A 17500-nucleotide genomic window follows, 5' to 3' on the forward strand; every position below is an offset into this window, starting at 1 on the left:
CCTGCGACCTATTATGTTTTGATACATATGATAAGAGGTTTTAGGCACAAAACATTTAAAAGAGAGAGAGAGAGAGAGAGAGAGAGAGAGAGAGAGAGAGAGAGAGAGAGAGAGAGAGAGAGAGAGAACTCAGAACTCAGAACTCAGAACGTTATTACATAAGGATAAAGGTTTTAGGCTTAGCCTAATCTTCCAACCTGTCCTTGGAACATATACAGACAATAATTGTAAACGAAAGCAAAGACTGCGCACACACACACACACACACACACACACACACACACACACACACACACACACACACACACACACACACACACACACACACACACACACACACATGCACACATAAACTCACACACACACACACACACACACACACACATACACACACTCATGCACACATATACACACACACATGCTCGCGCGCGCTCGCATACCTACACACAAGTACATGCTATCATTTCATACCTAAAAGGAACAGTATCTAATCAAAGTATTAAACTAGTAAAAACATCAAAATAATGGTCGAGTATAAGCATAAAAAACAAAACACTTAAGAGCATTGCATACATTATCCGAGTACACAATCGAAACTAGACATCAGGGGCAGTTTATAGTGTGATCAGAGAAAGAGAGAGTGAGAGAGATCGTGAGATCGAGTGAGGGATAGAGAAAGAGAGAGTGAGAGAGAGAGAGAGCGAGAGAGAAAGAGAGAGAGCGAACGAGAGCAAGAGAGAGAGAGACAGACAGACACACAGAGACACAGAGACAGAGAGAGGGAAAGCGAGAGCGACAGAGAGAGAGAGAGAGAGAGAGAGCGAGAGAGAGAGAGAGAGAGAGAGAGAGAGAGAGAGAGAGAGAGAGAGAGAGAGAGAAAGAGAGAGAGAGCTATTACATAAACTCTATAAACTGAATTTCATCGAGTTGTCTTTCTGTTTAGCTGTGGACCACTGGGTGACATCCCCTTACTGCTTCTGCAAGGAATTGCCATGGCGTAAGTAGGTCAACATGACCTCATTTTATTTCTGAAAAGATGTTTAAAGAACACAACGATTATACGTTATTTGTATTTGTTTTACCAAAATATGACATCTTACACAGATCAAGACAGTCAGTGTTCCTCCGAGACCGCTAACATTTGATCGATTCTGGTTAGAATTCCTTTTAGCTTTTACGATTGAAGGCACACTTACATGCACTATTGTAGTCTCGGCTGGCCGCCTAAATGGGAATTTTTGTCGGACTCTGACTAATGCTGCGTCGCCCAAAACAAATAAATGTTTTGGGTGGGACGAAAAAAAGAACAGGGCCGGAGTGCTATGTAAATTATGAGCAATTTTTCCAAATCCATTTAAAAAATATGACACTACCAGACTGTTTCCGCATATTGAGCCAGAATGTTTTGTTATGGCAAATCGATGTTGCAGTTCCGGAACAAATGATCAAACTGTCTTTGCGAATTTGCGTTCAAACGTGTTTTTCCCATACTATAACAATGCACAACTAGAAAATATGGCCAAGAACAAATCTACGGTACTTCGAAAAAAGAAGAATAACAACAGTCTTGTCCATTACGACTTGCAATTTACCGTGTGCTCTGTAAAATCTCCCTACCTTCAAAGCAGACAAAAAGCAGACATCTTCATTTTCTTCCAAGGGAGAAATCGTTGGTCAAAAAGTCTGGCAGGACCCAAACATCATTCTGAACGCTTTCTTTTCTTTTCATATCCAACTCACGTTACTGACAATGCAGCTACATAGAACAAGGGCAAGGGACACTATCCGTGTCTGGACAGCTTTTGTTCCCGACTGAGTGGTGTCCCTTGTACCTTATTCCCCCCTCTGCTTCTTTACCTCTGTAAACTTGTAGGGGTAGTTATTTTTCGATAATGACCCAGCAACCAAACAAATAACGACCCAGCAACAGCCTGAATCCTCGATAGTGCAATGGGTTGAGAGGTTGTTCTGTTTCGGTACTACTTTTTGCGACTGAAAAGTTCCGAACGCTCTAATGTACGAAGTATACATCTCTGGAGCAAACAATACAAACATACCGCATTTAAATTAACAACTACAGGCCTGAACACATGAATCTCCATATAAAATCCATGAGTTCGGTTGTTTTCTGAATCTCAAGCCGTTCATCACAAGCAATTTCCCAAGGCAAGTAACTCATACTTTGTCTAGCGACAAGAGTAGTTACCCTTCTTTTCACTCAGTTCCTTCGACAACAGACTGCAATCCGACGGTCAGTTTTCAACAATATTTCATTTAATAAACAGATCACACGCAACCAAATGCACACATCTCATCAATTTAAACAACATAAAGGGGTTTCATACACTATTTTCCCCAGAAAACTGAACTTCATACAGTTTTTAACGTTGGAACACGGGTGCAAAAGTTCGTCTGCTAGTCCCATTTGACGAAAAAACATTATTCTAAGCGATACCAAAACATATACAGAACACACAATATCTGCCTTTGCCGCCACAGCAGAATAACAGCATATCTGTGTACTTGATTTTAGCCCAAAATAGGAAAACTGACAAGAAGTGTTAACAGAATGGAATGATTTGCACGGAACTATACAACCGCGCATTAATCGATCGCCTGCGCAGGTCGACTGGTTGAGAGAATAGGATTCGATCAAACTTTCGCAAAAAAACTCCTCTTTTCTTTGAATAACTGAAGAAAGGAGGAATAAAGAGGTTACACACCTCGTCTCAGTGATTATAAAAAATAATGGTCTCAGTTCGCGGTCATGAAAAAGCTCGCTAAAGCTCGCATTTTTCATGATCCGCTAACTTCGACCATTATTTTTGATAATCACTGAGACTCGGCGTGTAACCTCTACTTAATTGTTGGTTTTATTGAAAGGTGAGTGTGTGTGTGTGTGTGTGTGTGTGTGTGTGTGTGTGTGTGTGTGTGTGAGTGTGTGTGTGTGTGTGTGTGTGTGTGTGTGTGTGTGTGTGTGTGTGTGTGTGTGTGTGTGTGTGTGTGTGTGTGTGTTCTCGTCCTTGCTCTGTAAATAAATCAATCATGTTGTTATTGCTGGTAACATACATCAATGATGTCACAAGTTGTTTTCTACAGTGGTGCTATCGGGGATCCCCGCCGCCCCCGCGGTGTTGGCTGGAGGGTGGGGGTGGGAGGACTGGGCGATCCTGGCCGCCTCGCTTATCGCCCTTGCCCTATTCCTCTTCCTCCTCTTCCTCCTCCTGTGCCTGCTGTGTCCAGGCGGGCTGTGTTGCGGGCCCGGGGGACTCTGCTGCGGAGGGGTCAAGGACGACAAGAAGAAGATGGGGTAAGGACACAGCAGAGACACATTACACCTCCCTATAACGACCTTACACGTTCAGAAAAGATCGGTCGTAAAATGGAGGGGGTCAATATGTATTTACTTCGTTTACCTTTATATGAAATTTGCTGGTCGAGTTTTATCACATGTAGTCAGTTGTTGTTTTGCTTTCGGAATGCTATGTAGGGGAAGGGCCCCTAATATGGACCACTTTTTGTTTATTGCTGATAACTAGCTTGTTTTCTTGCGAAGAAGTTTCATTTTGTGGTTGGTAGTCCTTCTCTCTTAGTTTAACCGTTAGGCCTAATTAGAGTGAAATAGCTTTGATAGACCTTCAGCAAAAATTAAATACAGAAAAAAAATCACAAATGGTCCATATTAGGAGCCTGGGCGCCCAATATGGACCAGTGAAGCGGCCTTCACGAATCACTGTAAAAAGCCCCATATACTTCAAAATAACATGATACAACTTAGTGTGCAAGTCAGACTAATTCAAATTTATGCTTTAGATTTAGCTGTTTCGTGTTGATGAGAGCATTATTTGAAGCACACCAGAAAACTGAAAAAGCTTATCAAAATAAGAGTAAAAATAAGTTAAATTATCAACTTCCACAAAAAAAGACTATTTGTTACATTTTTGAGAAATCTCGAGGGCTAGTTATAGGTTATTTTCAGCAAGCTTCTTAATGAATTAATTAAAATTGCCTTTAGTGTTTGTTTTCTTTGATTTGTTGAAGGTGGTCCATATTAGGGGACTCACACATACTTTGAGGTTTTGCTATTATTTTTTGTTTGCAGTAGAAACTCGGGGTCACACTGTTAAAATGTAACAAATACTGTCTTAGCTGTCATATATAGCCATGTTTGTGTTATGAAAGCTTTGACTGTGGACAGAAACGAGTCCGTTTTAGGCGGCAAATTTAGAGTGAACGCTGCCAAAAGTGAAAAAAAGCGAAAAAGCCTAACAGTTTTGATGTTTGTGTTTCTGCAAATAATCCAGAGAGGGTGAATAAAGCGAATGAAATTGTTTTGAGCGCTCTAGCGCCGTTAGTTTGTCAGAACAGGAGGTGGTCCATATTAGGAGCCGGTCCATATTAGGAGCCTTTCCCCTACACATGCATAATTATAATCATAACGGATAAAGGCACAGTGCAGCTCACAGCCTTCGTTTTGCGTTTTTGTTGCAGCTGAGTGCATTTACAGTTAAAAAATCCTCCTATGGTAGTAAAACAAACCCAAAACTACCCAACGACGACATCTGTGAAGCTCGAGTTTCTTGTTCACGCGAGTGCATAAATTAACCTAGTTATTACGTGGTGTTTGGTCGGAGTTCGATTCAACTGAGTGATTCCGGCCTCGATTTTGTTTTACACAAACTCATGATGACGTCTGACATAGTTTGCTTAGTGACGTGTCTTTTTGTGCATGATGTGGTGATCTACCTGATCTAAATTTAGATCCAAAAATAAGTCAAGACCAGCCGGGTCCGAGTACGAAATTAATTCGTAAAAAAATCGCAGTTCTTGACTCTTTGGGTGCAAGTCAATGAAACTTGGTAGTTCTTCTAACGGATAGCTGCCTGAGGTATGACTAAAAGCCCCAGGGGCTCCGTGCACCTGGATTTGACGAGTTCAGTACCTATAAGGATAAGGATAGGGATAAGGATAGGGATAGGGATAGGGATAAGGATAGTGATAGGGATAGGGATAAGATTCACACAGTCCTGTGAGGCTACCCTCATGGACATTCGGTATGCTTTCTCACATAGCTGCCAGCTGCCATCAGTACAGCACGGCGCTTCCCAGTTTGTCCTGTTTTCCTGCATGCGTGTATTGATGTTTCTAAGCCCTGAGACTTTCGCTGTCAACTTGGGTTCTTCATCGTGCGCATGCGTGCACACGGGGGTGTTCCGACACCGATGAGAGTCTGCACAACTCATAGATTTATTGTGGGAAACAAATCCCTTGCCGAACGTGGGGATCGAACCCACGACGATAGCGACAACTGGTTTTGAAGCCCTCGCCGCTACCGACTGAGCTGTTTCCCCGCCCCGCTAAACCTCCCACTAACGACCTTACACTATTGAAAAGATCCATCGTACAGTGGAGGGGTCTTTTTTGTGTAAATTGTGCTGGTCGAGTTTCATCACAACTGCTTGGTACACCTGTCGTACTTTGCCATTCGCTGCTTCTGTTTATGACTCACCCATGTGCTGCTACCTATGATAATGATCGATGAAACCCGTGTTTTCAGGCTGTCATCCGCGCAAGCTGTGGAGATGTCATCCTTTGGGGGGTCTCAGGACTCCAACCTGACGGCAGTGTACGTGTGTCTGCTTTCAGTGTGTGTGTGTGTGTGTGTGTGTGTGTGTGTGTGTGTGTGTGTGTGTGTGTGTGTGTGTTTGTTAAGACCGCGTTGTTTTGACTTTGGCCTGAAAATGGAGCCGCATTGTTTTGACACACCCCGTTGTTTTGACGTCACAACAACGGCACTGGGTGCAGTGCCTTTGTAGTGCACTTGCACTACAACGGCACTGGGTCCAGTACCCGCTCCGGCATCGAAGCATTTTCCTCTAAAACATACCCAAAATTTGACCTATTTCGTCGCCTATAGAGGACGGAAAGAATGTCATTTCAATGGTGTGATAAGTTCTTTCCGTCAAAAAAGTCAACTTAACGGGAAAAAAAGTCAACTTAACGGTGTCAAAACCAGTATGTGTGTGTGTGTGTGTGTGTGATAACACATATGTGTAAATAGAATAGAATAGAATAGAATAATGTTATTGACACAACAAACAACAAATAATGCATTATACAATGCTAAAACAATCCGTAACAAATTTGCCAAGACGAACTTGAACTTCGTCTTCTAAAAATAAGTTACTTGGATTTTTGTTAGCATATTTCATATTGATATGTGAAGCATCTTCTTTAAATTCATCCCTTAATTTAACATATTTATTGCATTTATCTAGAAAATGTATTTCATCTTCTATGACATTGCATTCATTGTATGTGTGTGTGTGTGTCTGTGTGTGTGTATGTGTGTGTGCGTGTGTGTGTGTGTGTGTGCGTATGTGTGTGTGTGTGTGTGTGTGTGTGTGTATGTGTGAGTGTGTGTGTGTGTGTGTGTGTGTACGTGGGTCTGCTTGCAGTGTGTGTGTATGTGTGTGTGTGTGTGTGTGTGTGTGTGTACGTGGGTCTGCTTGCAGTGTGTGTGTGTGTGTGTGGGGGGGGGGTCTGCTTTCAATGCACATTGTGTTCCTGTAACCGACGGGCGCAGTGGCGTAGTGAATAAGACATCGGCCTCCAAATCGGAAGGTCGTGAGTTCAAATCCAGGCTGCGGCCGCCTGGTGGGTTAAGGGTGGAGATTTTTCCGGTCTCCCAGGTCAACTTTTGCCCAGACCTGATAGTGCCTTTGGCTTTGTGATGGATTTTGTTCAATCCTCCAAACTAATGACATGTTCTCTACCGAAGCATCACATTTCCCACGCTTTGCTGCAAGTATGTGTAGTGAGTTCCAGTCCTGAACACTACTGGACAGATCTTCATGAAACTGAACATACAAATTCTTCCAGATGATCTCCCCAGATCGTTATTGTCCTTTTTTCAATAAATGTATTCGTTGACGTCATATCCGGTGTTTAGTGAATGTTGAGGCGGCACTATCGAGCTCTCATTTTTTTTTATCAAAGTTGGTTTTATGTTGCAGAGACCTGAAGCTGCCACGGGCATGGATGGACGCTAGCAAGGGGTAAAGGACAAACGTTGGTTGTTGCACATTAGTAGGCGACGAGCGCAGTGGCGTAGTGGATAAGACATTGGCCTCCTAATCGGAATCGGAAGGTTTTGAGTTCAAATCGCGGCCGCCTGGTGGGTTCAGGGTGGAGATTTGTCCGATCTCAACGGGTCAACTTATGTGCAGACCTGCTAGTGACTTAACCCCCTTCGTGTGGACTGGGTGGCCGAGTGGTAACGCACTTGCGCTCGGAAGCGAGAGGTTGCGAGTTCGACCCTGGGTCAGGGCGTTAGCAATTTTCTCCCCTCTTTCCTAACCTAGGTGGTGGGTTCAAGTGCTAGTCTTTCGGATGAGACGAACAACCGAGGTCCCTTCGTGTACACTACATTGGGGTGTGCACGTTAAAGATCCCACGATTGACAAAAGGGTCTTTCCTTGCAAAATTGTATAGGCATAGATAAAAATGTCCACCAAAATACCCGTGTGACTTGGAATAATAGGCCGTGAAAAGTAGGATATGCGCCAAAATGGCTGCGATCTGCTGGCCGATGTGAATGCGTGATGTATTGTGTAAAAAAATTCCATCTCACACGGCATAAATAGTTCCCTGCGCCTTGAATATGTGCGCGATATAAATTGCATACAATAAAACATAAAATAAAAAAAAATAGAAAAAATAAAAAATCCCTGCGCTTAGAACTGTACCCACGGAATACGCGCGATATAAGTCTCATATTGATTGATACACGCAAGCACAAGACCAAGTGCGCACGGAAAAGTTCATGTAATCCATGTCAGGGGTCTGTGGGTTATAGAAACACGAAGACACCCAGCATGCCTCCCCCGAAAGCGGCGTATGGCTGCCTGAATGGCGGGGTAAAAACAGTCAAACACGTAAAACCCCACTCGTGCAAAAACATGAGGGAACGTGGGAGTTTCAGCCCATGAACGGGGAAGAAGAAGAAGTTCATTAGGATAGGCACCAACAAGCAGCCAGACTGACAGACACAACACATCATTTCCCATTAAAATTAAAATAATAAGACAAGAGGCGAAGCCATCAAGGCTCACGTAAGAAGTCGACAAACAGTAACACAAACTCAATCACTCCGTCACACATACACACACACACACACACACACACACACACACACACACACACACATACATACACACACACACACACACACACACACACACACACACACACACACACACACACACACACACAGAAAGAGCATAGGTGAAACTGTGCAAGAAAGCGAGACACTAGATCTAGATCTGTCTGTCTGCATGTAGCCTACTTACAGGGACACGACTGCCAACTAGTCTCGGCCCGCTCAAAATAATAATGACCGAGACTTTCAGTACTTCCTTCGCGTGACGTCTAACCCTCTTACGTCATAATGTGACGTCAATGTAATGTGACGTCTTCAAATGTTAGAGTTTCTACCACAAACATACACACGAACGCACGTACGCACGCACATACGCACGCACGCACAGACAGACAAAGTTACGATCGCATAGGCTACACTTACGTGAGCCAAAAACACGAAAGAACGGCTATGTGCATATTACGCCATCAAGAAATGGTAAAGTCAGCTATTACCGCGGCCGGACGGGTATGGCGTTTGCCTGACAAGCCAATGAATGAGTCCAGTTCAAATCATGATAATTATGCCCTATTTTTCGGTATGGTATAATATTCTCTAGTCCCTAACAGGCAAAGTACCTGAGGGACATGAAGCACCATTTATTGATTATTGATTGTAAAGTAAAGGTTGTGGTAGTCCCATTACCATTCAGTGTTGGTCGCAGGGAACGAGATGTTAGAGATCTCAACCACCCTCGGGCCCACTGTTTGAAGGCGGTGCCCTCTCCTCTTCCTCGTTGCATTTACCTTACCCGACCGTGAATAGTATCAGGTACCAATTGTTATCTGGTTGTTGTCCTTAACAGACACAAAACCAAGGCATGTAAGACGGCAAGCATCATAATCACAATTTAGCTAGGCGAACTGGAGAGCGCTCAAAAAAATTAGGTATTTTGTATCCGCCCTTGGTGGGGATCGAACGCAAGACATCCGGCGTGAGAGGCGAGGCCTCTTACCACCAAGTCATGGCATGCAGACAAACTCTCAAAATAGTCTAAACCCAAAAATAAATAGACTGCCAACGTTCCAAAATTCAGAATAAAAAAAAGAAGAAAGGTATGCTGTTGGAACGTTTAATTGTTGGCAAAGCGGCTTGCAGTAAAGACTCAAGCTAACAGAACTGCAAGCCGCTGAACAGTGTCAATTAAGTGTTGTCTAATTGTTGGCAAAGCGGCTTGCAGTAAAGACTCAAACTAAGAGAACTGCAAGGCGCTGAACAGTGTCAATTAAGTGTTGTCTAATTGTTGGCAAAGCGGCTTGCAGTAAAGACTCAAGCTAACAGAACTGCAAGCCGCTGAACAGTGTCAATTAAGTGTTGTCTAATTGTTGGCAAAGCGGCTTGCAGTAAAGACTCAAGCTAAAGGAACTGCAAGCCGCTGAACAGTGTCAATTAAGTGTTGTCTAATTGTGGGCAAAGCGGCTTGCAGTAAAGACTCAAGCTAAAGGAACTGCAAGCCGCTGAACAGTGTCAATTAAGTGTTGTCTAATTGTTGGCAAAGCGGCTTGCAGTAAAGACTCAAGCTAACAGAACTGCAAGCCGCTGAACAGTGTCAATTAAGCGTTGTCTAATTGTTGGCAAAGCGGCTTGCAGTAAAGACTCAAACTAAGAGAACTGCAAGGCGCTGAACAGTGTCAATTAAGTGTTGTCTAATTGTTGGCAAAGCGGCTTGCAGTAAAGACTCAAACTAAGAGAACTGCAAGGCGCTGAACAGTGTTAATATAAGTGTTGTCTAATTGTTGGCAAAGCGGCTTGCAGTAAAGACTCAAGCTAACAGAACTGCAAGGCGCTGAACAGTGTCAATTAAGTGTTGTCTAATTGTTGGCAAAGCGGCTTGCAGTAAAGACTCAAGCTAAGAAAACTGCAAGGCGCTGAACAGTGTCAATTAAGTGTTGTCTAATTGTTGGCAAAGCGGCTTGCAGTAAAGACTCAAGCTAAGAAAACTGCAAGGCGCTGAACAGTGTCAATTAAGTGTTGTCTAATTGTTGGCAAAGCGGCTTGCAGTAAAGACTCAAGCTAAGAAAACTGCAAGGTGCTGAACAGTGTCAATTAAGTGTTGTCTAATTGTTGGTGTCACGATCGGGTGACAGAGACCAAGAAAGTGTCACTCAGTGGAGTGCCTGTTCTTGGTCGGTTATGATAGAAAGCGCCTGTGCGTGATATTGGACACAGCAGAGTTTGCTGACAGCGCTTAATGAACACGGATGTTTTGAAACGCACGAGTTTTACAGTGGAGGTTTCTGCTGTCATAGAGCTGACGGTTTTTCGCTGACAGCGCGCACGGGATTTTCAGGGATTGAGTTTCTCGTGTCTTTTTTCTGCTTGGGGAGGCAGAATTGTGTATAGCTGGACTGGTTTTGTGACAAGGTCAGTCACGTGTATTTGGCTAGGTTGTCTGTCTGAGACACATATACGGGACACTTGACACCCAGCGGCAGAAGGGGAAGGATCTAATACACAGTTTCTAGAGTATGATGGTTTTTCACCGAATATTGTATTCGGCACTCTAGGGGAGCTTCCACCGGTTATTTCCTTCACACTGCCACATATTTTGCTGAGGACAAGTCGTCAACATTCCTTCGTCGGCGATGGCTTTCGCATAAGGATTCGACAAGGGGTTCTGGACGTTTTTGGTCACTGTTGACGAACAGAGACTGTTCCAGGGAGGAAGCGGACTTTGCTTCCATTGAGAGTTACAATCATAGGCTTTTGAGGTAATAAATCATTATTTAACGCTGTTGATGAGTCTGTGTTGTGGAATGAAATACTCTCTGTTGTTCTTTCCAGGTTAGCGCATAATTAACTCTCTGTGACGCTAAAATACTAATCTGTATATGGTTTTTGCAGATAGGGAGAGAAGGACGGAAAATGGCTGTTTTGTTGTTGTAAAAAGTCAGTTTTGTGCAGGCCCACGTGCTCGATGAGATATTTAAAGATGACATGTTTTAAGGTGGTGGGTGAGGGGTAGCTGACATGTTTAGTGCACCGATGCTTTCTGTTTGCAGCCTTCGTTTCGTGTTCCTGTAACATCTGCACGGCTGACTCTGGCGGGAACTGTTGAGGCTACGCTAACCAGGAGACCGGCTAACCAGCGGACCGGCTAACCAGCGAACCGGCTAACCAGCGGACCGGCTAACCAGCGAACCGACTAACCAGCATACCGGCTAAGCAGCAGCAGCAGAGATAAAGCTAAGTGCACCATGTCGTACGCACCCCGTTGACCACCGTTGTCTTTCGTATCTATGATTTCATTGGAGTAGTGACAACGTGGGGTGTGGACACCTGCACGAACTAGAGCTTTTCGAACAGAACATTCTCATTTAACTATATCTACACGGGTTCAGCGTGTTCCTATAATTTTCTACATACTACTGGCATTTTGTCAGTGAACACTGGTTTTTACGTGTTGAGAACGTAAAAGGAACTTATTTTGAGTGAAGGCTCGAGGGAGGTGGAGAGTTTATACATAAACAGGCGTCTGAAACCTATACTTTTGTTGACTCTATTTAATTGTATGACTGCGAGAGTGGATCGTGGTGTGGTTAGTTAATTAGTAGTAATTAACCGGTTCATAATCACCTTAAGTGATATATTGAAACGTGACACATGGGGGCCAAGCCGGGATTTACTCAGTTAATTTCCAACTGATAAAGACCCACCAATTAAGGATAACTAAGAGCAGATAATCTCGTCAGTGCTCGACTTATTTTCTGCTTGGTGCTACCCTTTTTTGTATAGTTTTGATCATATACCACACCTTAAGCGATTCACATCTTGCAGGAAATGTAAATTGTAATTTGTGAGTTATTGTATGCGCTAACTGTGATTACCTCCCTTTCCTTTGTTTGTGAATCTTTGTTGTACGTTCAGAGTTTACCGTTGCAGAGAGCTGAGCGGGGTTAGCGGATTTGTTATTCGTTTTACTCAGTTTTCTCTACATTGTTGTTTCGCATTCTGTAACAGGTTACATTTCTACCGTCTTGTTTTACTTGGATTTTTCTCCATATTTTGACTTTGTTGGAATTTTGGGGGGGAAGGGTCCGAGGACTTCTGTCCTAACCAAGGCTGTGGGAGACACTCTGTTTCACCGCAAAAAGCAGCCGATAAAGTAGGCCACGGCTGTGGGAAACACTTTGTTTCACCGCAAAAAGCAGCCATAAAGTAGGCTACGCGTTTTGTTCTACACCGTTTGGATTTTTCTTCTGCATTTTCCGGTTGCTGGATTTTTGTATCCACCGCTTTCATCACCGCGTGTTCTAGCTATAGCTGCGTTAGACTTACTTTGGTAATAAAGCTTTGCTAAAACTAACCATGGCTACAGGGGGATCTCCTACGAAGAGATTAACTTTTGAGACTCCTGGTAGCGAGGAACAGACAGAGCGAGACGCACGCGTTAGAGCGCGTAGTTTGCTTAAGCGCAAGGAGTTAGAACGTAAGGAAGACATAGAGCGACAGACGAGAAAAGAAGAGCTTGACAGACAAGAACGACAGGCCGAACGTGACAGACAGGACAAGAAGGACGAACGTGACAGACAAGACAAGAAAGACGAGCTTGACAGACAAGAACGACAGGCCGAACGGGACAGACAAGAAAAGAAAGAGAAAGACGAGCTTGACAGACAAGAAAGAGAACGACAGGCCGAACGACAGGCCGAACGTGACAGACAGGATAAGAAAGACGAGCTTGAGAGACAAGAACGACAGGCCGAACGTGACAGGCAGGACAAACAGGCGGATCGCGAACACCAGCTAGAACTAGCTAGGCTACAGGCAGAGAAGGGTACGCTTACTCAGGCTAGCGCGCCGACGTTTGTTGCCGACCGTACGAGACTGCCGACGTTCGACGATGACAAGGACGAGCTCGACGACTTTTTACGCCGGTTTGAGCGCATTGCATCTGACCAGAAGTGGGAAGAGGCCACGTGGGCTAGCCGCCTTAGCACCTGCTTGAAAGGACGCGCATTGCAGCTCTACAACGCTTTGGATGACGACGAGGCGAGAGACTATCAGGCACTAAAGAAGGCGTTACTCCAGCGCTTCAACCTGACTGCGGAAGCCTACAGACGACGTCTGCGTAACAGCAAGAGACTGAGCGGCGAGCTGAGCCATCAGTTTGTGGCACGCCTTAATCTCTACTTGCGGCGCTGGGTGGAGATGGCCGAAAAGGACTGGACCGTCAACGACCTTGCCGACCTCATTGTCATGGAGCAACTGATGTCCAGCCTGCGACCTGAGGTGGTGACCTTCGTGCAGGAGCACCAGCCAAAGACTACTCAGGAGGCAGCCGACTGGATCAGAGTGCACGAGGACGCCCAGGCGATCTCCGGCAAATCTTCAGGCTCACGGCCAGGAAAATCAGGAAATTCGGGTTCTTCAGGACCCAAGGACGGGAAGGACGATCAGGGACACAAGGGATCAAGTTCCAGAACTGACATCCAGTGTTACTACTGCAACAAGCGGGGCCACGTGAAGAAGGACTGCCACAGGAGACAGGCTGACCAGAAGGGCGTACACTTTGTTGGCAGCGAGGAGTTAAGGGACGTCACGAGCTCATGCACAATTCCACAACTCTGCGTTCCGTGCTCCAGGAAACATTTCCAGCCCCACTGTAACGTCTACGTTAACGGAGTGAAGGGCGAAGGTCTGCGGGACACAGGAGCAGACATGATAGTGGTTCGGGCGAGTCTAGTTCCAGCTATGGCCTACACAGGAGACAGCATCAGGGTGAGAATGGCCGAGGCATCTCACGCTTACGATTTGAACACGGCAGTGATCAAGGTCGTAACCCCGTTGTTCACGGGGACCATTGTGGCCGTCGTCATGGACGATCCTCCATGCGACCTGCTCATTGGAAACCGGGTTCAGTTTGTGGACGGCGTCACCAGGGAGGTTCCCGTTTATCGGTCTCCCGACGTCATTTCAGTGCTCACGCGGGCACAGGCGGAGCGAGAGGACAAACCTCTCAAACCCCTACCTGCTGCACGAGCTGCCCTGGGGAACGTGACCCCCGCGCTTCTCGCGAAGGCTCAGGATTCTGACCCGACCTTAGCTACTCCTCGGGAGCACGCGAAGTCGGGGAAGGTGAAGCTGAGCGGGAAGCATGGGAGGTCAAGGTTCCTCAGGGACAAGAAGTTGCTCTACCGTGAGTTCAGCAACAAGGAAGGTGCATTCAAACAGGTTGTCGTGCCTCGCGAGTTTCGCGAGGGTGTCATGGCAACGGCACATGACTCGATTCTGGGAGGTCATCTTGGCACCAAGAAGACCACGGATCGTGTCTGGCGCCACTTTTACTGGCCAGGCATCTGCACGGATGTCCGACGTTTCTGTGCGTCCTGCGATAAGTGCCAGAAGGTGGTTGCCAAAGGAAGGGTGAGGAAGGTCCCCTTAGAGAAGATGCCGCTCATCGACGAACCCTTTCGTCGGGTGGCAGTGGACATCATCGGGCCCATCTTGCCTGCGTCTGAGGACGGAAACAGATACATTTTGACCATGGTGGACTACGCTACTCGATACCCAGAGGCGATCCCTCTGAAATCGATTGAAGCCACGCGAGTAGCTGAGGCTCTGGTTACCATGTGGTCCCGGCTGGGAATTCCATCAGAGGTACTCACCGACAGAGGCACGCAGTTCACGGGAGGAGTGATGGCGGAGGCAGCACGACTGCTATCACTGGAGCAGCACTTCACCACTCCTTACCATGCTCAGTGCAACGGACTGGTGGAAAGGTTCAATGGCACCTTGAAGACCATGCTGAGGAAACTAGCTCAGGAGAAACCACGCACGTGGGACAGGTACATCCCAGCATTGCTTTTTGCATACCGCGAGGTTCCTCAGGAGAGCTTGGGCTTTTCCCCATTTGAGTTGTTGTACGGCAGACAGGTACGCGGTCCCATGGCTATCCTGCGTCAGGCTTGGACAGATGAAGAAGCTGACGAGGAGGTGCAGACGACAGCGACCTACATCGTAGAACTCAGGAACAGGATTGAAGAGACCTGCAAACTGGCTCAAGAGAACCTGGGGAGAGCAGCACAGCGTTATGCGCGAGGATTCGACCGCAAGGCACGGCCGCGCAGCTTCAAGATTGGAGAACGGGTGTTGCTACTTCTACCTGTCAAACACAACAAGCTACAACTGCAGTGGCAAGGACCTTTTGAGGTGACAGCGAAAGTGGGCCAGAACGACTACAGGATCGTCATGAACGGGAAAGCACGCCTGTACCACGCCAACCTGCTGCGCGCCTACATAGAGAGGACTGCCTACGGGGAAAAGGACAAAGTGACAGAAGCAGTTGCTGTCGTGATGGACGAGACAACGGAAGAACAGGGAGGAGGACGTGTACCAGTTTGTCCGCTGGAGGCTAGTGAGGATCACACGGACGTGCACATCTCACCTGATCTTGGGGACGACCAGCAGGCGGACCTGCAAGAGATCCTGAAGGATGCAGCACGGGTCCTTACAGACATACCACTTCAGACGCATCTAGAGGAGTTTACCTTCGACTTGCTGGAAAAACAGCCAGTGAGGACGAAGCAGTATCCCATGCCTCATGCCCAGAAGGAGGTGGTCAGGAAAGAAATCGCCGACATGACGAAGTTGGGCGTCATCGAGCCAGCGAACTCTCCCTACAGTTCACCAATTGTGCTTGTGAAGAAGAAGGATGGACGCGTCAGGTTCTGTGTCGACTACCGGAAGCTGAACAAGATTACGGCGTTTGACGCGGAACCCATGCCTGATGTGGACTACCTCTTCAGTCACTTGGCCAAGGCCAAGTACTTTTCCAAACTGGACCTCACCAAGGGGTACTGGCAAATCCCAGTTGCCGAGGAAGATCGCCCAAAGACTGCATTTACCACTCCATTCGGCCAGTTCCAGTGGACAGTCATGCCTTTTGGTCTACAGAATGCAGGTGCCGTCTTCACTCGCATGATGAGGAAACTTTTGGAACCTTTGAAGCGCGAGGACATCAGCAGTTTCATCGACGATGTGCTGATCGCGACAGAGACATGGACTGAACATCTCGACGCCCTGCGCGACGTGTTCGGAAGGTTGAAGGACGGAAATCTGGGAGCTAAACCGTCCAAGTGCTACTTGGGATTTCGGGAATTGTCTTTCCTGGGTCATGTTGTCGGCGAGGGATTGCTTGTTCCAGAGGACGACAAGATCCAGAAGATTCGGGAGGCGGAGCCACCGCGCACGAAGAAAGAAGTCAGGTCTTTCCTGGGCCTAGCCAGCTTCTACAGACGCTTCATCCCGCACTTTGCCGAAATCGCACTACCACTGACCAACCTTACCAAGAAACTACAACCGACCGTTGTAGTGTGGACTGAGGAATGCAGCTCCGCATTCAACACCCTGAAGAGGCGACTCACCAGTCAGCCTATCCTCCGACTACCAGACCTGAACAAGGACTTCGTGCTGAGGACAGACGCTTCAGGGAAGGGACTTGGGGCAGTGTTGCTTCAGGAGACAGAGGGGTTTTTGCACCCTGTTTGCTTCGCCAGCCGTAAGCTGACCTCGGCCGAGGCAGCGTATGCAACGGTTGAACGCGAGTGTCTCGCCATTGTCTGGGGCATCCAGAAGTTCGAAGCGTACCTGTACGGACGACCTTTCTGTCTGGAGACGGACCATCAACCTCTGCAATATCTTCAGGTTGCAAGGTTGGCAAACGCCAGACTTATGCGCTGGGCGTTGATTCTCCAACCGTACCAATTCACGGTACGCGTCATTCCGGGCGCCAACAATGTTGGAGCTGACTTTCTCTCTCGGGCTGTAGAGGAGAACATGACTGTGAGCGAAACCGAGGTTTCGTCTTGAAGAGGGGAGGTGTGTCACGATCGGGTGACAGAGACCAGGAAAGTGTCACTCAGTGGAGTGCCTGTTCTTGGTCGGTTATGATAGAAAGCGCCTGTGCGTGATATTGGACACAGCAGAGTTTGCTGACAGCGCTTAATGAACACGGATGTTTTGAAACGCACGAGTTTTACAGTGGAGGTTTCTGCTGTCATAGAGCTGACGGTTTTTCGCTGACAGCGCGCACGGGATTTTCAGGGATTGAGTTTCTCGTGTCTTTTTTCTGCTTGGGGAGGCAGAATTGTGTATAGCTGGACTGGTTTTGTGACAAGGTCAGTCACGTGTATTTGGCTAGGTTGTCTGTCTGAGACACATATACGGGACACTTGACACCCAGCGGCAGAAGGGGAAGGATCTAATACAGTTTCTAGAGTATGATGGTTTTTCACCGAGTATTATATTCGGCACTCTAGGGGAACTTCCACGAGTTATTTCTTCTCTCTGCCACGTATT

At 46.6% G+C, this 17500-nt stretch overlaps 1 protein-coding gene across 2 annotated transcripts in view; it reads left to right on the top strand.

Moving 5' to 3' along the window:
- The first annotated feature begins 5562 nt into the window (after positions 1 to 5562).
- LOC138949631 (uncharacterized) overlaps positions 5563 to 17500 on the top strand; it is a 17204-nt gene continuing 5266 nt past the window's right edge. For both annotated transcript variants that reach the window (XM_070321418.1, XM_070321417.1), the window contains exons 1-2: positions 5563 to 5626; positions 7017 to 7058. In XM_070321418.1, the coding sequence (XP_070177519.1) occupies positions 5583 to 5626; positions 7017 to 7058 (86 nt within the window). In that variant the 5' untranslated portion in view covers positions 5563 to 5582. The remainder of the gene's footprint in view (positions 5627 to 7016; positions 7059 to 17500) is intronic.

This window comes from Littorina saxatilis, linkage group LG16 (assembly GCF_037325665.1).
Source record: "Littorina saxatilis isolate snail1 linkage group LG16, US_GU_Lsax_2.0, whole genome shotgun sequence".
In the NCBI taxonomy this organism is placed as follows: domain Eukaryota; kingdom Metazoa; phylum Mollusca; class Gastropoda; order Littorinimorpha; family Littorinidae; genus Littorina; species Littorina saxatilis.